This window comes from Aythya marila, assembly GCF_965140915.1.
Source record: "Aythya marila genome assembly, chromosome: 1".
Classification (NCBI taxonomy): Eukaryota; Metazoa; Chordata; class Aves; order Anseriformes; family Anatidae; genus Aythya; species Aythya marila.
In genome coordinates, this window is record NC_139042.1 from 179,006,547 (window position 1) to 179,033,432 (window position 26,886).

Consider the following 26,886-nt stretch of genomic DNA (forward strand, 5'->3'; position numbering starts at 1 on the left):
GGTCAATGTTCAAGAGAGCTGAATTTAAAGAGCTTTTTAAAATTAAATTCTTATGCCACAGTAATGGCATAAATAAAATCTATTTACTAGGTGTTCTAGGTTACTTTGTTTTCCAACAAAAATATGTAACAGCACCAAAGGAGAAACATGATTTGAACATTTTTATGTTCATAAAAATCGTTGAGTCGAATCTGATTTTTTTTTTTTTATTATTATTATTTTTTTGGTGTCTTAACACTGCTAGTGGTGTGGTGACTGCCTCCACAGTTCTGCATACCAGCTGGGCACTGCTGTGCCCATCACCTGCACCTCACACTAGCAGCTCTGCTTCTCTGGCATTTCCCCCTGTAGCCTTCACTGAGAGGGTCACGGCCCAGCCCCAGCTTGTTATGAGTGACGGTAGGAGTGTTTCGTGAGGAGGGAGTGCAAGAACATCCCTAGCAGTAATTTAAGATTTGACCTCCTCAACACTGCACACCATCACAGTTTCCTTCTGCTTTGTTTTCCCAGGCTTGATCTAATTCAGACAGGAACCCTCCATTACCTTTAGAGTCTGATCTTACCGGAGATGGCAAGTTTGAATAAATACAAATACATCAATGAAATCTTCAGTTAAGATTCTAAAAAGTAATACCTCAAAGCACAAGGAACACTTTTACTAGCTTGTTGACTAAATTATAAAAAATGAGAAGGTGAAGGGTATGTTAATAATTTAAGTTAATATTTATCATTTCTACCGAATTGTTAAGCTACAAATAATCCTTAGTGTTTTCAGAAAGCCCCATTGTACCTTCTATCTAAAAAAACAACTATGAAACAAGATGTACACAAAAAAGAACAGACTTAATTCAAGATGGAGTACAGAAGTTTTGGAAGTGACAAATAAAAACATGAAATGGAAATGAGCATCCAAACCAGCAAAATATATTTAAGCAATATCACAAATACACAAAAAAAAAATCTATTTACAGATTTAAAAACAGTATCTCCAGTAAAAATCTTCCCAAAGAAAGGTATTTATACACAAGAAATTTAACCCAGTTACATTGTCCACTGCTGGCACCATAGATGCTTACAGCTAGCACAACATTAATTATGTCTTCGCAAAATAAAGGGAACGCTTAATAAAACTGATGAAATTTCTAGGAAAAACTGAAGGCTAGACAACAACAATCACAAGGCATGCAAAGCATAATGAACAGCAAATACTTAACTCTGGTAGTGCAAAAATTAAGAAGATGGCTTTTATTCCCATACTTGTTCAGAGAAAAACAAAGACTAAAGTTTGAAGGACTTTGTGCATTTGCAGCAAGGTTGATAATGTATGGGAAGTAAATGAAAAAAAGTCAACATAAAATTGATATAAATTTATAGCAACCTTTATAACAAAATTTCTGAATGTACAGTACAAACAAGCATCTTGGAAAAAAAAAGTTTAGACCTCAAGCTACCCTTCTTAATCCATATATATAAATCCATATAATAAATTCTTGAGTGTGTCACCAGTAGATAAAAATAACTTGCATGTCAATGATAATATTTGTAACATTCTTTGGAATTAGGTCTAAATTTCTCTTTCAGGCTTTGCCCCTGTATTTAATACAGAGCACAGCAGAGGGATAATCCCTCACTGCCATGAGGAGCTTCTGGTGTGTTGTCTCTCACAGAGTGCATGTGGGGCTGGGCTGGGGCTAGGCAGAGACCCATGGAATTCCTTGAGTATCAGGCACCAGAGGAGAGCTCTGCCTTCACCTGGTCCTTGCCTGGGAACATGGGCAGTGGTAGGATGTCTTGATATTAATTAGTGTAGAAGTGGTGAATTAATACTGCTGAATTCCTGAGGCTCATCATCCTACACCCTGGATTTTGAAAGACAAAATACAGTCTCTTTGTCCAAAAAGGCCTCACAGTTTTCAATGGCTGTAAACATATATTTTAGATTAAAAAGGTATTTTCACCATGCCTTTGCTTTAAAAAATAAAATCAAAAGTAGGAATAACCTTAGTTAATGTTAATATTATTACAAATTCAGAAAACTAGAGTTAATTGTGAAAACCGAAACAAATCTGAAAACACATGATTGGTTTTGCAAATAATCTTTTTGCAGATTGAAGAGCTGACTCTTCATTTAATTTCTAACAAACTGCTAAAGATCACACAGTCCATCCTGCAGAAAAACCTAACAGTTTAATAAATATGCTGGAAACCATTTAATAAACTGAGGCAAAAGATCAGCACCAAATGTTGTGTTTGTTCTGTACAAAACTGTGTGTCACGACACTGCAGAGCAGATTTTCACTTTAGTCTACTTACAGTTCCCAGCATAGGTCAGAAATCCCACGCTTTTCAGTTCCTCTTGTCGTAGAAAGATACAGACAATGTTCATAAAGATGTAACAGCAGAAGAAAGAGAGCAAGATGTACCCGTTGTAGTTAGCAAGAAGTGTTATGGTTGATGTTCCAAACTTTTTCAAAATAAAAAGGACTGATTTCTTGATTTTCAAATGTTTGGATTGTACACACACGTGCAACACCACAAAGCGTACTACCTTGGCGGCTTAGTTATTTACCTTCTGACTTACGGTATTTAGGCAAACAAGACAAAAAAAATCTACACAGCTTCTCTGACTGAAGAGTACCAAGACAGGATTTCCAGAGTCCCATCCAACTCTAACTGAAGGACCTTGTGGCTGGGAGAACAGCGTTGAGGAACACTTAGGATTCAGTGCTGGCTTATGGGAATAATTTTCCTGACAAACTGCTTGCTCACAGATTTAATACTTTTGGGCGTGAACCCATTTGTCTAATCTCAGACTCAACATTTTACAGGACTGAGGTCTTAGGCACAGCAAAGACTTCAGATGTGGAAGCAAGGCAGCATTTGTATTTCTTATTTTTTATGTATAGACTAGTTTCTTACTTAAATTCCTTGTTTTTTTTTTTTGTTTGTTTGTTTTGTTGTTTTTTTTGTTTGTTTTTTTGTTTTTGTTTTGTTTTGTTTTTTTTTTGCTATTTTTTTACTTCAGAGTAGCTTTTCAAAAATACAAACAGGTAAGAGCCTGAAAAAGACAGAACCACCCTGACAAGTGAAGAAAAAACCTCTCAGTGCACTTTTAACTCCATCAGAACGTTACAAGATTGTCTGATTTCCTTGTTTTCTGTAGCAAATTTCCACTGATGGCAGTAGAGAATGAGGCAAGAGCTGACGATGTAAAAGCAAATAAAACAAGATTCTTGGTAGCTACTTATCTACAGTGACCATTCTTCTCTTTTAATTTTTGGCTCAGTGCTATTTCATAATAGCCTTGATCCCACAAAACAAATTCAAGAATATAAATATTGATTTCAAGATTAGCTTGTTTCCCTTCCCGTATTTGAACCTTACAGGGGATATAAATGACAAGTAAGCACGCTCTCATATTCATAGGAGCTCCTGTCTGTCACACTGGTGATTCTGAAAAAAGGCTGCTTAAAGTAACACATATGAACAGGCAAACTGTTGCCAAAATGCATGGTCATAGTAAATTTCTTACATACGTACATACAGTTCAGTAACAAAACACAATTATTATAGTCCTAGCCTCTTCTGTTTAAGACTGCAGTTTTCTAACTGTTGCATATACTTTCGCTGTTCAAAGAGCTGAACAAAGTGAGTGTAGCAGATTTATTCAGAGAAAATAGTCATACAAAAAGTTTCAAATACTTTAAAGTGAGAAAGTTCCCAGAGCTCTCACTTCGTTTCCTCTTTGGTTCCTAATTAGGATTTGACGAGTTTGAAACCCTGTCCCGTGTCCAGCACTGCGGGAAGAAACCAACTCATTTTCAATCTTTTCAAGCACCTGAAACACGCTTTACAGACCCAGAACATATTGAGACCACAAAACCAGTTTGCCAAATGCACTAATGGGTAGGTAATACGCGGGAAATAAATCATCCAGTGTTTGGCAATATCGCTTCCCGTTGGCAAATGCAAAGTGTAGTCACTCCAGTGTTTTGACACACCATACACGGCTTTCACTGTACGACCCTTTTCTGACCAGCTGATGTTGCTGTCAGGGTTACAGTTGTACTCAACCCATTGCCTGGTGAAGTCGCCAAGCTGTGGAGGGTCTGCTTCCTCAACGTCTACAACCTTGGCCATTTCTGCTCCTTGCACTGCGATGTACTGGTCGTTTACTTTCCTTACTTCTTTAACCCAAGGCTGTGAGTTCTCACAGTCTAGCACAATGATGAGTCGGGAACAGAAAGTGCCGTTCTTTTCTCTCCACCACTCCAAAAGTGTGTCAAGCCGTAAAGCATCACCACCTGCAACAAGGAAATGTATTTAACGTTAACATGAAGAAACTGAAAACTCGATAGAATTTTAACTATGACACTTGCAATTTGAGTGTCCAATTTCTCATGCTCCATCTCAGCTCATGCTCCAGCTATGCTGGGAAAGAGCACGTTTTTATTAAGCAAAGTTACCGATAGTGGGGATTCATTCTGCCTAGAGTAGCGGATACTTCAGAATCTACGTAGCTTTGAAAAGCTACATCAAGTGCCCAAGGAAAATATCTTGCAAACAAGTGAATAAAACTCCCCTGGCTCCACAGTGACTATTAATGTGAAGAAATTATGTCTGCGTTTTAGCAAGTTGGAGCTATGATACAGATTTACAGCAAAAACACTAGTTTGAAAATGTCAGCTTTAAAAAAAAAAAAGAAAAAGATGACTTTCAGAAGAGGTAGAAAAACATTATTTAAAATAACTGCATTTCAACTCCATAATGATTTTCATTGTGTAGCATAAGTACATTTAGCAGTGTTTAAAATCTTATTACTAGCAATTGAACTGCACAGATAAATCTCAAACAGAGTAGCTGCGTATTTCAGCACTCACATTTCTGTCTATAAGGGCTGACAAAAAAGTGCTTCAAATTAATAGCTTGGAGTTAAGGCTTTGAGCACGATATTGCAGTTATAGTAAAAGCAAAATTACAGGGCTACAACTTTCTCCAAAACAAATGCAAACCTGCAAAAATAGCATCAAAGAAAATCATAATATACAAACGTACATTAATGACAGTCTTGGTACACGATCCCCAGATTGCTGTACTTAGAATATTTACAATAGAGCATGTTTACAACAGAGGTTCGTATAGAAGCCAGTTTCCTTTTTTTTTTTTTTTCCTAGGTAAGCCTTCTGTGTCAATTATCAGTAAAATGGATTTGTTAACATTTGAAAGGCTTATAAGTAAACTTTATTTTGGTGTAACTACGCAAGGGTAAACTGTCCAAAGAAAACCAACTCAGCCTTCATAAGCATACAAACACACCCTCCTTTCTAACCCTACCGACATCAAACACATACATTGATCAGCTGGCACAAGATTCAGGCACCAAGCTGAGGAAGAAATCCATGTGTCTGGCCACATCTGGCTCTTAGGCAGGCTTCACAGGCAGTTAAGCTGACAATTCAGCAACAGAGACAACACTTCAGCAGCCCAGCTCTTGCCTTTGCATTAGCTGAGAATAACATGACCTCCCAGGTCGTCTGACTGCTCATGCTTTATGCATGACTAGTTAACAGTTTTCTTTTGTACACCGCTGTGTTACATCCCACCTTCCAACAACAGAGAAACATCATTAGTGAACTAAAGAATCCAGTAAGCCTCCTTTAAAAGGATGTCATTATAAAGGAAAGACTACATGCTACTGCTGTGCTGTAGCAGTGCCTAAGCCAGCAGTGAGATGCTCCTTTCTGTTAGATCCAAATGTTGTGTTTCCTGGTTGCCATCCCTCTTAACCCTCTCCAGAGGCCAGAGGATGGCACACATTGCAGGAGATAACGACCAGATGTTCCATCTGCCACAAAACACCACTGCCCAACACACAGGACTTCATACAATCAAATCTCCTTAGTCATCTCGGTTTGTACTTCAGGTTATGTTCAGGAGCTGTGCTATCTGGCAGGATTATCAAGTTATGCTCCATAACATATCCACCTCTCACAATGAAACTGAGCACAAAAAAGGATTCAAGACAAGCACCAAGTGCTTGTTCCTTTCCTTTCCGTGACCATAGATTATTTCAGAGTGGAAGCTGAAGATGTGCTTGGATAGAGAACTGAGAAAGAACTGCTATGAAAGCTGAAAACCACCACATTTATACACTATATTGTTATCACAGTAACTCTTTTTATTACAACTGGTACCTTCACCCTTACCTGAAAAGTAAAGACAGAGCTTAATACAGACTATAGCTCTCTGAACAGGTACACAGAGATCTCAGCTCCTCTGCCACACTCCAAGCTGGCCAGATGTAAGCCGTGATCTGGAAGCTGTTGAATTTCTGCATCAGCTTTCATCTGTACATAACCTAGCAGTGTATGCAGCCGGCTGGAGCCCTGGCAGGAGGCAGTCTTGCAGTTAGCAGGCTCCACACCTCGTGTGGACATGCCTGGCAATTGCGCGGGGTGGCAGCTGCTCTCAGGAACAAGACCACCCTACTCTCAGAGAAGTAATTCAGCAATATTGGCACACACTGCATTTCATCACTCCTGCTAACTGAGAACTGCTGTGGCTTTTTTAATCCGCTGATACAGATGAAGGGTTTGAGAAAAAATATGCATTGCTCTTCAGCAGGTGTAGTACTTCAGGCCTGGAATTGCACCAAAACAGGTGTTGGGCATCCAGATGAAGACTGACCTGTGGCCGAACAGCTCAGCACAACTGAATGCAAAGCTCCAATCTGTCTACACTGCTCCAGAGCACATGCTTCTGTAGAGAGACTGCTGACAAGCAGACAGCAGCTCACAGGCTGAGTGCTATCTGTGAAAGTGAATTCTGTCCCACGAAGAAAACAAGTTGCAAATTTTCAAAGTTATTACTAGAAGATTCACTTTTTGCACACAGAAGCATCAGAAGTCCCGTTCTGTACAGCAAGACAGCAAGGCTAAGCCCATCAGTATGTGAAAGCTTCACAGGTTTACCAAAGAACAATTTTTACACAGTTGGGGTAGAACTGCATTATTACAAAGAGATTAAAAATGGGCCAGAAAAGGGAAAAAGGGTGAAGTCTATACCAAACATATTTTTATGCATTGAAACAACCCTCTATATATGCATTTGTAGTCTTGAGGCTACATTGCACCCACAATGACTCCCAAACTCTAGGATGTCAGCAAACCATAGTTCCCACCATGATACAAAGTTTGCTGTATGTTAGAAGACCTGCTTTTCTAGCATGGGATTCACACCTGCTTCCTACCTCTTTGATTAATTCTATCTTTTATAAAATCCAGAGTACATCTTAAGGACACACAGGCAGTCCTTCATGACAGACTAGCTGTCACAGCAATACAGAACGTTGGATAATTCACTCATAAGTAAGTGTGCTGGTTCTGCCACATCCAGGGAATGAGATTACTATTGTTCAATACAGTGAACAAATATTCCTCAAAATACAGGGAAAATTTGTATTTAGAGAAAGAGGGGGTCATTTCCATATTACTTTTCTGGAACAAAAAAATGATCTTTAAAGGCAACTTTTTGAGCTGTAAGTGGAATAAGAAATCATGTTTAAACTTGTAAGCATACATTTGGGGTCAACAATAATCAGAGAATTTTGTGAACAACTATAAGAACAGCTAGTTTCAAAAGGATTTTTATCAAAGTGATTAAATACTAAAAAATGATATAGAGGTTCACACAGTAAAATACCTGACTATCATACAGAGAAAGGTCAGGAAAGGGCTGCTTCTTTAGATCGAGTTAACTGCATGGAACAGGGGCTTCTGCATTACTGCATTCTTTCCAGTAGTAGAAGTAGTCAGCCTGCAACATTGCCTATTTTGATGATTCCTCATAGCCCCTGAATTTCTCAACAGTCATGCTCTGTATATTACACATTCCTTTCCTCCTTCCCTGCCAGGAGCTCATATGAACTTGTACTCCAAAGACTGGTGTTTGTCATTCTAAACTATCAGATAGAAAGTGTGACCAAACCAGAAGTTTAGCAATACTTTTTCTTTCTTTTTACAAGAAAGAATTCAATGATTTGGAATGTTTATCAATGCCAAAACTACTACTAAAAAAAATCACGAAAGAGTTACCTGCTAGTGCCCATTCACCAGTGCCATGTGAGTGACCACTGTAATACAAAATGTAGGTATCGTGTCTGGGTCCATCTGCAGTCCGAAGTTCAAGAAAAGACTTGATCTTGGAGTGAAGGGTATCAAAGGACAGCCCACTCGTAGAGTAGTCACAGCCGTATGTCTCAATCATGTGATACGCAAAAAATCTTTGGATGGCATTAAGCATGCCTGTAGACCTCAGGTTTAATTCTTGCACATGATCAGGTGGAAGAAGAGTTGGCTGGCCATCAGGACTAAAGAGAAGAAAACCAGTTATCATCAACAACAGTTTCATGTTTAGTGGACTTCTAGCAATTGGCAATTCCCCCCCCCCCCCGGCATATTTTCTCCTCTATGAAGTAGCACTGTTGTATACTCAAATTGACTTGAAATGTGTGGCTTACAAACAATGCCAAATACTGCAGTTGAGTGAGGAGCCACTATCTCCTCCTCCCACCACACTTGTTCCACTTCGGAATGTAGTCTTTACTCAACCCCATACAGGTAAGTGGCAGGGAGAGAGAGAGAGCATCTTTGGACTTAACACTTGCTCTGCTTGCACTCTGCACTTGCTGAACGAAGACAAGCAGTGATGTGAACATGCTGGGCTTCAACTATTTCATGGAGTCCCACTGCAAGTACACTGCCTTCAGACAGGCACTTGTTCACACACAATTGGAACCAAGTGCAGGAGAATGAATGCATATCTCCACAAAAAACCTTGCAAATGAGTTCCAACAATAGACTTTGAAAAATTCAAGTACTCATTTTCTTCAGATATTTTGAATTCATATATCTCTGCTCCAAAGTAGCTTTTATTCAGTATGGAACTCACTTACACAGATAGAGTAATTCTTACTTGTGTGTGTTGTTCAGATGCTGATCTTTCAGCATCAGAAGCAAGTTTCAGATAATGGCATTCAGTGCTTAGAAAATGATGAACTGGACCTGGAACAAACCAGGCATATGCAGGTATGTGTGCATATATACCTCAACATCAATACATAATCAACGAGACTCAGGATTACAAAATGCATGCTTTTATATATATTATATATATAAGTCTTCATAGATATTCATTAGTCATGACAGTAAGAGATTTGGTTCTTCAAGATACCCAGTGGAATTAGTTACTCATTCTTTTTGAAAGGTGAAAGAAATTAAAGTACAAAATTTGTCTATTAATTATATGAGTATTTTCTTATTGAAAAAATACAAGCAGCAGCACTGGATTGCCTCTATTGGCTAACAGCTCACTTACACTACTGTGAGGTTGAAGTGCACAGTAACTATACCTGCAAAAGTTGGTGGGAATCACAACAGCATACCCAACACACGTTCCTCCCAAGCAGTTTCCCAATTCATGAAAAAGCCCATGAGCCATGGATTCCAGAGGCAAAACAATGAGAAATGCGCTCATGAAGATTCCATTGGTTGGCTAAAAAGAAAAAAAAAAAACACAAAAACACATATATAGAGAAAGAGATTTAGGTATGGCACGAAAAACCCTTCCTGTATGCTGGGTATGGTTTTTAATAATAATTCCCTGTGTCTGATCAAATGTAATTGGGTCCTGAAACATGGAACGGGAGTTACTACATGAAATGTAGACTTATTTTTCCACGTACGTTACACAGTGAAGTACTCTAAAGAGAAATGAAAGCTCAATTTGGATATCTGGGGAGAAAGTGGCTGGCAAGCAGGGATCACTCTTCAGAAAGGAATGCATTTGAAGTCACTGACAGCACAGGATTTAGGTTTGAAAACCCTGATCACAGCTCAGCTTTACCCATTTAAGCAGAGAAATCACATGCCACAAAATTGTTTATGTGCATAAAATATGTACATTGGTAAATATCAGCAGGATCAGGACTTAATGCACTGAACAGAATATCACGTACCTAGCATAAGATGACAACATACTATATTGCATCATTCAAAATATACATTTAACTATTCTTGCTTTTTAATGCCATTTAAAAATATCCCTAGTGCAGGCTATTTAGTGTGTCAAACAAAGGATGACTTATGCGAACACTGAGAACATTATTGCAATTAAAAAGACAATTCTCTATCAGCTACACAAATATCAGATGAGAAAGAAAATCTACAATGGGACTTTGTAGGGCCCACACAGCTAATGCCCTACCTGAAGCTTTCCTTTTTGCAGACAGAAAATTGTTTTGGAAAAGATTACTTCAGTAACACTCACTGATACAAAAATGACTTCTGTGAAAAAGTTTCACAAGTTACGTTGCAACCACTAGCACTAGTAAATGGTATGGTTATTCACTGAATCATAGAATGGTTTGGGTTGGAAGGGACCTTAAAGCCCAACCAGTTCCAACCCCCCCGCCATGGGCAGGGACACCTCCCACCAGCCCAGGCTGCCCAAAGCCCCATCCAGCCTGGCCTTGAGCACCTCCAGGGATGGGGCAGCCACAGCTGCTCTGGGCAGCCTGTGCCAGTGCCTCACCACCCTAAGAGCAAAGAACATCTTCCTTATACCTAACCTAAACCTACCCTCATTTAGTTTAAAGCCCTCATCTTATCCTATTCTCCCTGACAAAGAGCCCCTCCCCAGCTTTCTGGTGAGCCCCCTTTTGGGTACTGGAAGGCTGCTATAAGGAACATTAAGTATTCATGCTTATGTAGCAAAGGAAATAAATTCATCCCTACAGCCTTCTGTCTTTAGAACAGTGTTATGACCTTCCAACCACACCTATTTTTGTGCCCTCGTTGCATAAATCTACAATATTAATGGTTATTTATTTATTTATTTATTTGTAAAAAAAAATGAAACCAGATACTCCCTTATTGTTTAACAGTCTCAGTGATTCGATGAGGGTTGGTAGTCCAGTTTACACACAGACAAAGCAATTTATAATTTGGAAAGTAAATGAGACTGAAAAAATGACACCTAAAGGGAGTCAGTTCTTGTCGGCACACAGCACTAACTCCAAAATATTCAGTTTTTAAGAACTGAAATACTACATGACTTTGCAAGCTTTACTTACCTATTGTGCCTCCTGAGCTAAGAAAGAGCTCTGTGCTTGCCAAGTGTCCCAGTTTTAAATAGTGCCCCATTGTACTCCTGACAGGATTTCACTTGTGTGTCCTTGAAATGGTGACAGCAATACTTTTACCACAAATAAACACCAGAATCTGATATTACCTGATAACTAACTGATAACTGGTAGCACTCCTCTCAAGTAACTGGTAACGTAGCTGATAGCATCACTCTCAAATTGCACTACCTGAAGCCACTAGAAGATTATAGCCAGAACCAACGATGCTTTATTGAATTTGCTACAAATGAGAAGTTTGTTTGTCTCGTTTCTAGTGCTGAAAAGTGAGGCCACGACATTGGGCAGACATCAAATCAGAACAGCCAAGGAGACCTTCCCGATACCCACAGCCCTACACTCCTCAAATCTGCTAACTGCTTGGCTACAAAACCAGCCCAGATACAGCAAGTCTGTAAAAGGTGGCAATGCTCCTGTTAATACTGCCATCAGATTTCGTGTGGTATAATGTCAACTGATTTGGTGCTAATAATTTCAATCCACAAGGAGTAAAGCGTGCCTATTAAGTGCACATACATTACAGGAGATTGCTAATCACTTTTATATACATCATTTTCTTAGCCATCTCGGGAGCTATCTTGCATCACTCCAGATACATTCCTTTCCCATTCCCAATCTTGCCTGCTATTCAGAGGGTCAGGATCAACGAGTGAGTTAGGTTAAATCAGGTATTTGGGGCAAGGGCAGAGAAGCATTCAGCTAGTGATTCTCAAGTTGTGTCAGAGAATAAGGATTTTCAGAGTAATTTCCCCAAAACACAGTGTAACAATTATGGTGCAACCTGAACTTGTTCTGTTGTAAATTAGGAGAAAAACAAAACAAAATGCCCCTATTTTTTTCCCAAATGCATTAGCAGAAAGTTTATTTTTGTTGCTCAGTTTCCTAAATATGCTCTGAAAATCAAAAGGACTCAATAAAAAAAAAAAGTCACGTTAACGTTCATTCTACAGAAAGTTGTTAAAGTATAAATTGATGAAATTGTAGAGCTCTCTGGCTAAACTCGTTTCAAGATTTGAAGACTTACTTTTGAAACTGCAGATGCCTGAAGGTAACTTGCCTTAAGTTATCATGCAGAAATTGAAGGACTCATCTGAGAAAGCTTCCTATTTATGATCAGTCTGAGGATTTTCTAAACCTTGGAAAGACTGAATGCACGGACCGTGAAGTATTATAATCCATTTTTAGAACTACAACAAATTCAGCTTCTCCATCATATGATGTATATGACTTTTTTGGATCTTGTTATAACAAACTGCTCTTACGTTGCATTAGTGTTTTGATCTGAGTGAACATATTAGAAAATAAAAAATACACCTGCCCATAAAAAGTACAGCTACCAGAATAACATAAAAATACTATTGTACCGGTACTTGCTATGACTTTTTATTTTAAAAGTTTTATTTCAAATTGCTATGTTCTAAACACTCCCTGCACTCTCCAAGCCCCTAAAACATACACAAGTCAGTAAACCTATGGAGTATTCTGCAGTAACAGAACTTGAGATCATCCAAAATGTTAAGTTTTCACCAAATTCCTGACTAAGGAATTCTAAAAAAAAAATTCTAAAATAAATTTTCTAAAAAAAAAAAAATTCTAAAAAAAAAATATTTACTTTTAATTGCTGAAAGTATTCCTACTAATACGAAGATGCCAGCAGGAAAATTCACAAGTACTTGTCAGATAAAGGCCCTATATAGAAATGGTAAGGATCACCTCCTATCATGAAATGGCTCGGGTTGGAAGGGACCTTAAAGAGCATCTAACTCCAACACCCCTGCCATGGGCAGGGATGCCACCCACTGGTGCTCAGGGACTCATCCAAACTGGCCTTGAACACCTCCAGGGATGGGGCATCCACAGCTTCTCTGGGCAGCCTGTGCCAGTGCCTCACCACCCTCTGAGTGAAAAATTTCCTTCTAATATCTAATCTAAATAACCCCTTTTTAATTTAAAACCATTCCCCCTTGTCTTATCATTATCTACCCCGGTAAAGAGTCCTCTATGTGTTTTTTGTTGTTTTTTTTTTTAATAAGATCCCTTTTAAGTATTGAAAGGCTGCAATGAGGTCTCCCCAGAGCCTTCTCTTCTCCAGGCTGAACATCTCCAGCTCTCCCAGCCTTTCTTCACAGGAGAGGTCTCCAGTCCTCTGATAATCATGATGATCCATCTCTCCCTGTATCCTGCTTTTAATTTGTACCACATATTAAAGAGGAAAGGGAAATGTATTCTATAGTGTTATGAGTCAACTCAGCTCTATCTGAAGTTTCAAATTCATCTTCATTTACTGGCCATCTTATGCTCTGAAGTAGAGAAGTATATTGTTAGGATGGATATGTCACACGTATAGGCATTTATGTAATGTAAAGATGCTGACACTTACTGTCAGCACTTCAACAATTTTGATTTAGAATAAATATATCACTAAGTAATATAAGAACGATTAATAGTGTTTAGAGCAGCTCCATAGTAAGATAATAAAATATTTTAATTTAGTGCTGCAAAAAATGATGTCATTTTAAAACATCTAAACTATAAAAACTTGCAAGAGCAGGAAAAAAAAAAAAAAACACAACTAATTAAGCTACTAATTACTGTAAATCTTAAGACAGGTCCCTCTTTTAAGATAACAGATAAGATGCAAGGTGGAGACTTACTAAATCCAAAAGATCTGATGACTGGTCCTTCATGCAGCAGATGGCTGTGCATGCATAGCCGGGGCCACAAAGGGATTCTGTTCTTTCATCTGTTCAACCCATTTTCACTCTGGTTTCGACTGCACTGGCAAACTTGGCCTACAGTAGCTCTCTGTACTCCGAGTGCCCACTGACCCCAGGCTGCGCCAAAAGCAAGCATAACACAGGGACCCTCAGAGCAACACCACTGAAAACATAACAAGCCATTTCATCTTTTTGTCTTTGGTGGTGGTTGTTTTTGTCTGTTTGCCTTTGCCTGTCTTCTAAATGAGTCCTTCTGAAATATACAGTGCGTTCTCATTTCCAAGAATGTGGAAAAATAAAATAAAATAAAAATACTTCTTGCCTTTGATTACTAAAATGACAAAATGACAAATGAAAGATGGGCGAGATTCACTAGCAGTACTATCTTTCCCCTTCCTTTAGCTTTTCAAGCAACATTTTATGGTTAAATGTTGCTTTGTTAAAACACCAGAAATTACAGGTACTTTGTACCCTAAATAAATAATTTTATATTAATAGATAGGACAACCCCATTCCCAAGGAGAAAACCACTGCTGAAAGTGAAACACTTCTGATGGAGTATTTAAGGATGGAACATTATGTGACAGACAAAAATAACCAGAAGGAAGAAAAAACTAAAGAAGCATTACTTTAAATTGGAAGCCAGTTGCGAAGGCCTACAGAAAAGCCCTTCTGATTCAAACAGAAATAAATTCATACGCAGATGTCAACTTAGATGATCACAGAACCTCTGGAGGTCACCCGGTCCTACCGTCACCCTGCTGAGGGACACCCAGGGCAGGCTGCCCAGGATCACATGCAACAGGCCGACACAGCCGAGGAGGCTTACGCAGATTTTTTTGCCTGTTTGTGAGGAAAAATTCTGCCTTGCTTTCCATTATCCAAGCTGAATTTATCCAATTTCAGGTTTTATATATCCCTAAGTGCCTGCACACGCATATAAGTAAATATGAAACAAAGCTGCTTAGCTCCTCTGCAGTTATCATGCAAAACTGAAGACGTAATATACTCCGTGAAGAAGAAATCTCAGGAGAAAAAGACTAACTTGATAACTAATCTACACACATTTGCAGAAAATAGCCATCACGTTCCCTGGCAGGCAGATTTAAGGTGTTGTTTCCCATCCCTGACCCCTGCTCTAATCCCAGGAAAGCCCGCGCCATTGCATAGATGGAACAGCAGAAGCAGAAGAGGCGGTCGATTTACAAGCACATTAACTTGAATCCTGAATATTCAGAATGCAGAAATTTGACTTCTGAAATTAATGAGGCTGACAGCAAGGCTGAGCACATTGGCCAGATTCTGTAGGCTTACAACAAATGCTTTCTCTTGTCACAAAATAGCACTGGTGCTGCCTCTCAGCATTTTGCCAAGGGGCTGTGGACAAGGCACGTTAACTTGCCTCTGAATTTCGGTCTGACGGCACTCATCGTGACGCAAGGAACAGAACCAATCGCTCCTCATTACGCCGTGCCAAAGCCTGAGCCTACCTCAGCTACCAAAAGCACCCGGGCTCATCTGAACTCTGTCCTCATCCATTCTTCTCAGGCGAAGCAGCACAAAGATGCAGCTAGGGCAGGAAGGAGGCTCCAGAGGTCCCCGTCAGCCTCAGATGGGGTGACACCGTGACGTACTGACCGCGATGGGATCGGAGATGCAGGTAGCCAAGAAGGGCTTGAGCGCCTCTTCCAAGAGGGGAAGACAGGCAGCAAAAATAAGGAGGGTAAAGGGTGAGCTTGAGAACGGTTCAGCAGGGCATGAGGGGGATTTAGGACCTAGCTGAAGAGACGTGAAACAGCAGGGAAAGGGGAAATGATGGTGTTGTGGAAGAAACAGAGCAGATGAGTCTGTAAAGAAATTGTGAGGCTGCTATGCAAGTCAAACAGCAAGCCCAACAACAAGCAAAGCCCAGCGAAGACCGGATTAAAAATACAAGTCAGAAAGAAAAGCAGGGGAAAACAAAGGAGGAATAGATATGATTTGCATTAAAAACAGTTATTTAATCTGCAACAGTAACAAAAGTATGTGCAAGCAAATACAGAGGGTACTTAGAAAACTTTTTACTATTCAGAAAGCAATCTCTTCTTATAGAGAAGTTGAAAAAAATCACCACCTTCAATTTTATTAAGGCATTGTAACCTGAGCTTTCAAAAACCTTCTGCGAGACAGTCACACTGCATAAAGAATACAAAATCACCACCTCTCCCCAAACAAGAACACACACACCATAATCTGACTGTTCTTCCACGAACAATTGGAGTTCAACAGCACTGCTCATTTAAGCGCAAGTACTCATGCATATCATGAATACAATTACTTTAGTAATCCATAAAATTCACTAAAACTAAGAATAATGTACTGAAAGCACTTCATTCCATTACTTTACCTGTCTCTGACATAGTTCATTTTTCTCCTGGTAATACTAAATACAGGTCTTCCAGGGATAATAATTCTCTTCAGGCAGTAATTAAGCAAAACTGCGCTGCTACCTTGGCATATAGCACTTAACCAAATCTGATTTGAAGTTTCTCAGAAAAAGATTCCTCCAAACCTTTCCAAGAACTATGCTTGTGAATTCCAAGCCCTTCCTCTCCAAATTTTTCATCATTTTACTAGCTTCAAGAAGAGGTAATGCCTGAGTCATTTGCATGACTTCTGCTGGATCCTGTCCCAACCCAGAGCCTAATTACAGACATGAGTAATTGCTGAAATGAGTAAGTACTACAGGAGCTAAAGAGGCTATTGATCTGACTGGAATTACTCACACGAATGTAAAGGCAGCGCAGAACGCTTCCTGCAGATTTCACAAGGAAAATTTTCAACGGGTCTCTACTGACGAGTCAAGGTGTTTTTCCTTTCCAGCTCAAGCAGGGATTAATCTCAGAAGCAGACCGTGTCACTCCTGAAACACGTCCCACTGAAAAGCTGTTACTCCATTTTTGAATGCAATCATCTTTGACAAATTGCTTCTACACTCCTCGCGCTTCCTCAGGTCATCCTCCAGCTTCAGACAGACCCGAGGGCTCTGCTCTTCACAGTTCAGTTTGATCTGTCGGAGAGGGATTCTCCTTTCAGGAGCCCCAACCCTCCCCAAGCACACCGACAGCCCCTGGCTTCTTGCAAAGGCTAGACCCCCTTTAAAGCAAGGTCCCCACCTAACAGGCCTGCATCCGCAGCAGTTCTGCGTGAGTCACAGAAGCCCTACGTGCACACCAGTGAGTTAATTCTCCCCATTTTAAAGGCCTTTCTATGAAACAAGATTTTATTTTCTTTTTTTCCTGGCAATTTTCGTCAATCAGCACACACTGTAGCAACCAATTAGCAGGCAACGTTCTCCTTAGGCCTTGACCCCTCATACATGTTACATTTACACGATGCATTGATATTGCAGTGGTTCAAAGGGCATACATAATGCTGCTGTAATGAACTTCTCCATGAAGCAGAGCCCCTTCCATCCTCTACCCCATTTTTGGCTATAAGATAACACACACAACCGAGCCAGCTTTTTCATATGCTAGGGCTAGTTATTTATAGCTGACTGTTAGGAAGCAACTTTCCAAGGCGCAGACTTTTAGCCAATTCTGCTCATTATACGAGAGGCCAAATGGCAAACCATTAAGCGGTTCCAAGCCACCTCTCCTATCGAACGCAGTGTCATTAAACTGGCTTTCTGCACGTCCTCAGACTGAGGAAAGGTATAAACACAAAGTGCTTCATCTTCTAGGCTACGCTTAGCAGATTTCAAATACAATTAGCACTTACTAAGATGACATAAATCCCAAATTGGAAGTTGTAAAGTCTGGAAACAGTCCTGTTATTTTACACATGCAGAAAATGTTAAGAAGGAAACTTTAAAAAGAGCAAACACATTTTCAGGAGCTTCTGACTCTGGAGTGCTTTGCACTCCTAAGAACATAAAGAAAAAATATGTTGCGAATTTAACTAAAAAAATACATCCCTAACATGAAAATGTAAGGGTGACTGCACAAGGCTGCACCACAGATCCAACTAGGAGAATGTCTTGTCTCAAAGAGTCCAAATGGATGCCTAGGAAAGACTGTAAGGATAAAATAAGCAGGCGTGTTTCCTGAGTACTCCAACAACTGGTGGCTCTTGAGCCAGACATTGGTTCTTTACAGAAAATAAACCTCAGTGAATTTGTCCCCAGGGACTGTGCAGCGTCCCCTTTAGCCTGTATGACTGCTTAGCGCACCATGATGCCCACTTCTCAGGTCGCTTGGCTCAGTATGAGGAGCTGTCCCCACCTGCCTGTCTCATTCCTGCTTCCTGCCAACTTGATCCCTCAGCTCTGGGGCTGGGACTTACTATTATTTCTCCACATCACATACAATATTTTATATTCCCACTCCGCCATCTCATTTCCATACTGAAGCATCCCCACTTAGTCATTCCTTCCATGGAAACTGTGCTGGGTCTCTAATGAACTTCACCACCCTTCTCTGAACTGTCTCCTGTTTTCTGATCTCTCGGATGGCAAATAAGAATTGCACAATTATTTGACGTATTGAAGCTATGGATTTATACTGTGGCATGATGATAGCTTCAATCCTTTCCCAATAATTCCAAATACTTTTTTTTTTTTGACCATATAAAAGCATTTTCATAGAAAGGCATCTAAGAGCCTTAAGATCTTTTTCTATTACATCCTAATGCCAGTAACTTTTTTTTTTTTTTTTAACAAACACAAACAAAATACAAATCCCAACCTAATAAGCATTTAGGAATAGCTTTTCTTTCCTTTTTTTTTTTTAAAAAAAAAAAAAAAAAGAGGAAAACCAGAGAGTATTCTCTAAGTTTGTCTCTGTTACAGTATGTGTAAAACATCATAAGGAAAGTACATATTAACTGCAGAAGCTTGTTTGCTGCATTACCGTTGAGCTTGCTAGACCTTCGGAAACAACTCAAAAACCCTGCAAAGGACTCTAAAGGAAGAGTCTTGAGACCTGCAATTCCCTCTATAAAGAAGAAAAAAAATCGAGTTTCCTTAAAGCCCCAGAGAAAAAAAAAAAAAAAAAAAGTCCTGCAAGAGGGTAAATCATATGCTCATACATCATTAATTTCTTATTTCTAATTATTTTGAAAACTGACACTATCCAGAAAAACAGAGAAAAGGCCACAGCTCCTTGCAGTCACTATAATAAATGATGTATCCATTTATTAAGTCACGCTCTGACCAGGTCTGGTAAAGTATTTCATTTTCTGACAACAGATGAAATAGGCACAGTGATCTGTGTGGCAAACATCACACCTCTGAAACAGAAAGGATTTTGGTTGGAGACAACTGTATTTGTAGTCTTAAAGTAACTCGTTGATGTAAATACATAATGGAAGAAACACAAATAAAGTAAAATTAATACCAATATAATTATCTACTAAATTAATTATTATTATAATAAAAAAATGTATTTTCTGACAAGTAAAAGCACGTGGTCTCATTTTTGCCACCACCATTACTCCCCTTCCCACTGAACAGGGAACAAACAACCTGTGGGACAGAGGCAGTAACAGCTTATCTTACGTACACACACGATACCAGAAACTGAAGTTAGCCAATAACAAACACTAAGGTTTAGCTGAATTGCCAGCTTGCTCTTTGTGAACTGCCCTGCACGAATCCTTCCAAAGTACAACAGGACTTCTCCAAAATTAGAGAAGCCTGGAAATTATCAAACCTGTTACTGCTGCAGTTATTTCTGGGCACACAACAGAGACAGAAAAAAGGAAAACAATGAATTATCAGCACGAAGAAGAAAATGTAACCTGACGAGTTTGAATCCAAACCTCCCTGCTTGTGCACATAACCTGCACTCAGGAAGCAGCCCCCTGAAAGCAGCTCCTGTGTGCTTTCAGCAGACCAGCAGGGAGACAGAGCCCTGCCCAGGGTGATCCTGCAGGACGCCCATGGTGGTATCTGGTGTCCAGCTGTGTGTGGACAGACACTGGAAACCACCAAAAGCAAATGTTCCTCTCCTGTGACTACCTGCCCAGCTTACATGTCTGGCTTCTTCTGACTGCTGTTGGGTATAACTAGGTGGAGTGACTCCACCCAAATCACTTCTGTAACTATTAACTAAGGTGTATCAAGGACGTTGAAGGAGTAAGGTAAAGGCAGAGAAACTAGTAGCGCTATTTCAGACATGCTAAGAAATTTGCTTTTAATGAAGAAGTCACCCAGCACACCAAAATTAAAGATCTGCATTTTGATTGATAAAATCCCATAGTTCTCTGAAGGAAAAAAAAGGAAATCAACAATATTAATCTGTGAAAGTTTATCTTGACTTCTTTCTGTTTCCCAAACTATTTTCCCATTTCTTTCAGTGCATTAGCACCTTCACCCCTAATAAACAGAATTGCAGAATAGTTTGGGTTGGACCTTAAAGCCCACCCAGCTCCACCCCCCTTGCCATGGGCAGGGACACCTCCCACCAGCCTAGGCTGCCCAAAGCCCCATCCAGCCTGGCCTTGAGCACCTCCAGGGATGGGGCATCCACAGCTTCTCTGGGCAGCCTGTGCCAGTGCCACACCACTCTGATTAAAGAATTTCCTCCTTGTATCTAATCTAATCCTATTCTCTTTTTTACCTCTTATTAAAAGAATGACTGTTGCTGTTTTTCAGATCAACACAGGCACCAAACTCCCTTTTCACCCTATTGCACTAGTGGTAACACACAGTGTACTTTTGTTTGAGCACTGAGCAAGCATTTCTAGAGAAATATTTGTTTTCTGACAAAGAAAAGGCATAGGCCTTATGTCAGGAATGGAAAGAAAAGTCACAGATAAGAACACCATGTGATGTTAAGAACTAGTCTTTCTAGGAATGTATGAGATGCATAAACAGATTGCAATTTAAGAAACTGAGAGCACCTTATCCCAACAATTTATCAGTTTATCAACTGACCTCTGACTTCACATCAAAACAGAAGTATTGAATAATGCATTCTTAAAACATAACTTTGCCTTGATTCCATTAAAATAGTCCATAACAAAAGCCCTCAATGTGGTGCACATTACTAGGATTCAATACAGTGCTTTCATCTGAAAAAAATAAATAAATTATGGCACAAAGAACTCAGAGGTAAGATTATTTGCTAAGTAGGTACATTTAAAAAAATTTGCACACTTCTTTTGCCTGGAAGCATGAACTCTGCTCATTCTGACTATACGGGGAAACTGGCAAGTGCCAGTTGCCTTCCTAAGACACAGGCAGCACAAAGTGTCGAACTGGAAGAGTGTGCTTTTGAAGCCAAAGGCTCCAACTCTGAACTGCTGAGCCACAATACACCACCAAATGGCACAAGAACTTTTAGGAGCCAACAATTCTCAAGAGGGAGACCAAGATAAAGAGATTATTGTTTACCTGCCAAGAAACGGCCCCCAAAACAGCAGTTGCAACAAGGCTGAAAAATACTAGCTGTTCTGAAATTAAGCAGAAGTGACGCATTCCTTTGGATGCCATAACTCTGTCGAGGCTGTTGTTTTCTGCACGGTGGGTATAGTATATCTTGTGACAGTCATTTAGTTTTGTGTGAAATCCCCAAAGAGTTATAAAAAAAATCACGTGACAGATCATCCAAAAAATTCCAAAAATAGAAAAACCAGGTATCACAAAATACCAGAGATCCAAATCGCGCAGCTTAAAGGCGGCAAGGATGAAAAAGATCAGTTCAACGACTCCAACTGAGATGACAGAAAGCCTTCTGCAAATCTTACCACGGTACAGGTAAGGTTTCCATCGTTCAGTAACAGAAAGTCCACTGAAGTAAACGTCGAGAAGGGGATCTGAGATCAGGCAGCTGAAGAAACACGCCAAGGCAAATGGGTTTGTGGGAATGTGCAGCGATGGAAAAAAAAGTAAGGATGTAATGGCTCCAAAAATTGCCAAATTTGGAATTGCCAAAAAAGACTTCATACGTAAGTCAATAATTAACACGGCCAAAGCCATAACCAAGAGAATGATACTCATAGATTCTTCCACCAGCATCGTTGTGCTGGCGATTGCAAACCCAACTAGCTCCAAGAACTCAACTGTTGTCAGCAGAGTCGGTCGATGATGGATACAACCACAAATCCTCTCAACCAAAGCACACAATACCCTTAAAACAATGGCAGAAAGGAGCAGATATTTAGTCGCTTCTTCTTTCACATCATCCTTGAAGGCAGAATTATTAAGAAAACAGAGAAGGCCAAGCAAAAAACCAAACCAAAGATTGGAGAGACTCAAACTTGCTGTTTCCATTGAAAAATAGTAGTAGAGTATGCTGGCAATTCCAAGAACAAAGAGTCCCAGAATAAATATTACCAAAATCAGTGCATCTGCAGTTTTTTCCCATCTGACATAAAGGCCCATGCAAATGGCAACCAATAAGTTGATTCTGGCAAGATAGCCCAGATATCTGACCGATGAATGCATGTTCACTTCTCTGTTTGCTTCTTCTAGTCTTGTCATTGCTGCGTAGAGACAATGACTAACACAGTAACGCAGTGACCTACACATGTAAACTGCAGTTAGGGGGTTTTACCCACTTGACTGAAAGAAAATATTTGGGTTTCATCCAACAAATGCAATGTAACAGCTGTCTTCTGTAATATCATTGCAGTAACAGTGGTCCAGAATCACTGAAGTCCTGGAAGAAGAATTAAAAGAAGCGTTAGTGGCAATTAATTCAATTTAATCATACACAGCATAAACATGACACATTCACTTAACATCTAAATTAAAAAAACATATAATGAATATCAGGGAAGTGTATTCTCAAGAGTCAGTCAAATTGGGGCCATTATTAAAATAAATGTATGTGAAAATAATATTATAATTTCATAATTTGAACATATGAAAAATTTAAACCAAACCTTGCCCATTCAGCTTTTCAGTAACACCCATTGGGTATCTATATCAGATATCTACAGGTATCCAAAATATTTTTATGATACCCATTACCTTCTAAAACATTTCTCTATTGTTTTAAAGCATTGTTTCATTTCAGCACCACGTTTTACAAGTTCTCACTTTACACTAAACATTTTCAGTATGTTTTGCAAGACTTCTTTTTAGTAGTCGAATAGCTACAAGGGTTTACAAAAAGAACTTCACAATCAGTTAATGAGCTTCAAAACACAATAGATCACAAAAAAGCAATTATCATTATCTCCACTTCTGGGAAGGCGAATGGATACACAGTTTATCAACTTGTGTGGCATTCAACATATTCAGAGATAAAATCCAGCCTTTTTTTTTTTTTTTTTTTAATGTCAACTCAAAGCCTTTATTTGCACCTCTGCGAGACACTTTTTCCCTACCAAAAAGACACACAAATAAAATGAACAAGATAAATATTATATTTAGAATGTATGTGCTCCTACCCAGACCCATTTAACCACCGGTTTTCTTTTCAATATAGTATAGGAACACATAATATTTTTTTTATTTTTATTTTTTTTGGGGGGGAGGGGTTGCAAGAAAACGTGGCTATGGAGATATCCCTTGAGATCATCAATAATTTACAGAAAATGTTTCTTCCTGGTCTGAACTGGATCTTGAAACACAAGGATTATTCTAATTCTACTGGTGTTTAATTTTATTGAGTTTACACATAAAGAATAGCATTCATTTCCATAATTAGAAACAAAAGTTCTTGAGGAAATTCTATTTCCACCAAAATCTGTATTTCACTGTATTTAATGATAGTTTTCTACTTCACACAATGTTGTCAGAGGCAAAGTTCAAAGCTCTCTTGTTAAAGGCAAAAAAGGTTTGTGCTTCAAAGCCATAGCCCTGCTTTGTATGCAGAATGTGTTAGAAACAACAAACTGGTAAGAGTTACTCCAAGAACAAGCTTTCTGAGAGCTTACAGGTAAAGGAAAACACACTTACTTCTGCTTTTTGAGCATTTTGCACCTAGAAACTCTAAACCAGGAGTGACTGAATAAATAAAACAGAGCCTACACCTCCAGAGAACGTAAGACAGAAACCAGCAGGTGGATCAGAAGAAAATAAAGAAACAATACAATCAGAATCAATATTTTTCCCTTGCTAATTTTCCTAAGAAGCATCACAAATTAGAAAGGGCTCCAGAACAAATTCCCTTAGCTAAAATGTACTGAAATCCTGTGTAATAATTATATTTACATATAACGTTTGTTTCACAATGTATTAACAAAATGTTTATCTCAGAGTACAATTAGATAGGTTACTGGCAATCTCCAGCAAGTAAGAAGACTCATTTGTAGCCTCTATCATTTCTGAAGTAATTACCTAATTGCCCATCTTTCAATGACTTCTGAAGAGTTAATGGTACGAGAGAGCAGATAATGCCTCGAGAACACTTAGAGCTAGTGTTATAGCTTACTGCTTTCATTTATAATGCTGAGGGAAGTATTAAAGGACACTTTGACTGAAACTCCTAAGACTTCGTTCTCTCTTCATTTTTATTTTTATTATTTTTTTAAGTCAGGCAAATCAGTCCCACACTTTTGTTGTTCACTATCTGCTTCGGCTTCTCTGAAGACTGACACGCCGTATCAAACCAGCTTAAGTAACTGGTGCAGTGACAAACCAGGCCTAGGGAATTCTAGTTTTTAAATTACTTAATATCAATAATACATATTTTCAAAATATCTTAAATACTTAAGATACATTATAAATATTATTTGGAAAGAACTGTGCATTAAAAATCTCTTTAATTAAAACAGCATGCATACGAACTACTCAAAAGGGATGGTTATTACACAGTGCCATTACAAGTTCAAGTTCTTTGAACTTCAGCGACGTTTTTTCTTAGCTCTCATTATTATTAATGTTTGATACATATCAACTTAATTTTGAACTGCCTAGACACTTAAAATCTTGTAATATTTCTCCCCTCACCTAGTGGAATACTTTCAAATTTTCCTTTATTTCCTACTTCATACAGACAGCACAGCTCAGTTAGCTATCATATTGCTGGTGGCACCATATCAGGTTATTACAGCACTGGTTTCACTCTTGTATTCCTGTAATACAAACAACGCTCATGTTACAGACAACCTGAGCCATTTATTTAAACTTCTGCGTGTCTCCTCCCCCCACACCAAAGTCACCAGTTAGCTCACATTGAAACCGTGAATATGGAGGTGTGATTTCATATTTTCTTCACTCTCTCAGTACTGATACTTGACTGCTGCTACACCGAACCATCCTGTCCTGTTACTTCACTCACCGAACCTTTCTGGAATCCCTCTGAGACGAGGGACTGCTGCTGTAAGTGTGCGTGCAGACAACAGCCTCACACAAGCCACCAGACCAGCCCATGTACAAAAGGCGTAAGCTCCCAACGAATATCCAGCTTAAAATTCTGCCGCTGTCACTAAATCCTTTTTGGGTAGGATCAGTGCAGAAGCAACACCACCACCCCCCCAGCAGGCAAGCAGCCACTCTGAGGGGCAGAAATCCTCTGCCCAGTTCAGCGCATTGCTGGCAGCAGGTCGTGAGAAAAGTGGCACAGACGCTGCTGGTGCTGCCATCGATGTGCCCACATGGGGTGCCAGGGCCCGGAACACACATGGGTTTAGAGCAGAAAGGCTCAGCAAGTGCTGAGTTATCTGCAAAGTGACAGCTCGGACCTTAAATTTGACCTCCTCTTCCTGGCTTTCCAGCAAAAAGATGGGCTAGTAAACCCTGCTACTGACCGTGAATGTCCTCTGAACCAAATCATGTGGTCAACTTTCTGGTCAGAAGAAGAAAAAGTAGTGTTTTTGTGATTTACATATCGCATCTCGCAGATATCACCAACCTGCGGTAACACAGCAACTCCAATGGGAAACTTCTAGGGCCGATTTATTCTTTACAATGCAACTCTTTGCTACTTTTGTCGCTCATTTGTGCTTATACTTTGAACAAAGACAGTTCAAAGTTTACTTATTTATTTATTTTTTCTTTAAAGTAAAGGCCTTAATGTTTCATGTTGCATCATCCGCGTTAAATGTTTGAGCAAATCCATCTTAGACACAAAGCAAACAGAACGCGCGCGTTTCTTTTTAAACGCTCATCAATTTTCGCAAGCCTGCGGTTTTAAACTGAACCTAAACCCAGATCTAAACTTAAGCTCAACTATCCAAGAGCCTCTTTACAGATACTCGGGAGCAGCGTTCCCAAAGCAGTTTTTAACGTGATTTGCAGGAATCGAAAGGAAAGCCCAGCAAAGCAGCTTTGGCAGCGTACCAGCAGCTGGCTTCGAGTTTGGGTGAGACCTCTGGAAACTGGACAGTGGCGGTCTCTTGGCTGGAGCTGGCCTCCTCTTTTATTCACCCACTTTCGCCCAAGTTTACAACAAAAGCAACTCCGGGAGACTTTACAAACCCAAAAAGCGCTATTTATGCAGAGCATCAGCTGAGCGCCTCAGACCGGCGGGCATCCGCCTCGGCCAGGGCAACGCGCCCGGGGGGTCCCCGGCGGGGCAACACCGCCCGCCCCGACCCCCAGCTCCCCAAATCCCCCTTCCCAGAGCCCAGCCCCCCCCAGGGCTCCCCGCCGGGCCGGTGCCGAGCCCCCCGCTATGCCCCGGCCCCGCCGTGCGCCCCCTGCCCCCGCCGGCCCGGCCTCACCTCCGCGGGCGTCCCGGCCACTCCCCGCCCCCCCGCGCAGCGCCGCCGCCATCTTAGGGCTGCGGCAGCCCGGCTACGGGCAGCGCGGAGGCTCAAACGGCGCCGCCCGAGCCCCGGGCCCGGCCCCTGAGAGGGCTGCGGGGGGATCCCGGGAGGCCAGGGCGAGGCGCTGGGGGGGGAGCGGGCACCCCCACCGCTCCCCTGCGGTTAGAGGAGGTGGGGATGGGGGTGCTGCGGCCCCCCCCGCAGCCTCACGCAGGGAGAGTTGAGCAGAGGGGGGATAGGAGGGGGAAAGACGCGTCCTGCCCGGCACACAGGCACAAAATGGAAGGGGGGGGGGGGGGGAGGCAGCCGGACACACGCCCAGCC

The 26,886-nt window shown here is 40.3% G+C and overlaps 1 protein-coding gene across 3 annotated transcripts; it reads right to left on the reverse strand.

Annotated features, from left to right (window-relative positions):
* Positions 1-805: 805 nt before the first annotated feature.
* TMEM168 (transmembrane protein 168) lies at positions 806-26,806 on the reverse strand. 3 transcript variants are annotated; one of them, XM_082780313.1, is made up of 6 exons: positions 26,518-26,806; positions 24,803-24,927; positions 21,296-22,562; positions 9,410-9,552; positions 8,094-8,368; positions 806-4,304 (listed from the first exon to the last, which is right to left on the reverse strand). In XM_082780313.1, the coding sequence occupies exons 3-6, from the start codon at positions 22,430-22,432 to the stop codon at positions 3,757-3,759; spliced, it is 2,103 nt and encodes a 700-aa protein (XP_082636439.1). In that variant the 5' UTR covers positions 22,433-22,562; positions 24,803-24,927; positions 26,518-26,806; the 3' UTR covers positions 806-3,756. The 3 variants fall into 3 exon arrangements, with proteins under 3 accessions (XP_082636439.1, XP_082636440.1, XP_082636441.1); XM_082780314.1 differs by lacking the exon at positions 24,803-24,927 and having other exon boundaries at positions 807-4,304; XM_082780315.1 differs by lacking the exons at positions 24,803-24,927; positions 26,518-26,806 and adding an exon at positions 26,135-26,226 and having other exon boundaries at positions 807-4,304.
* Positions 26,807-26,886: the final 80 nt, after the last annotated feature.

Coding starts and splice junctions, on each gene's coding strand:
- TMEM168 (XM_082780313.1), bottom strand. CDS start 22,432: ATGTGTAGGTCACTGCGTTACTGTGTTAGTCATTGTCTCTACGCAGCA. Junction 9,553..21,295: donor TGGGGGCCGTTTCTTGGCAG/GTAAACAATAAT, acceptor TTTTCTTTTTAG/CCAACCAATGGAATCTTCAT. Junction 4,305..8,093: donor TGGTGAATGGGCACTAGCAG/GTAACTCTTTCG, acceptor TCCTTGTTGCAG/GTGGTGATGCTTTACGGCTT.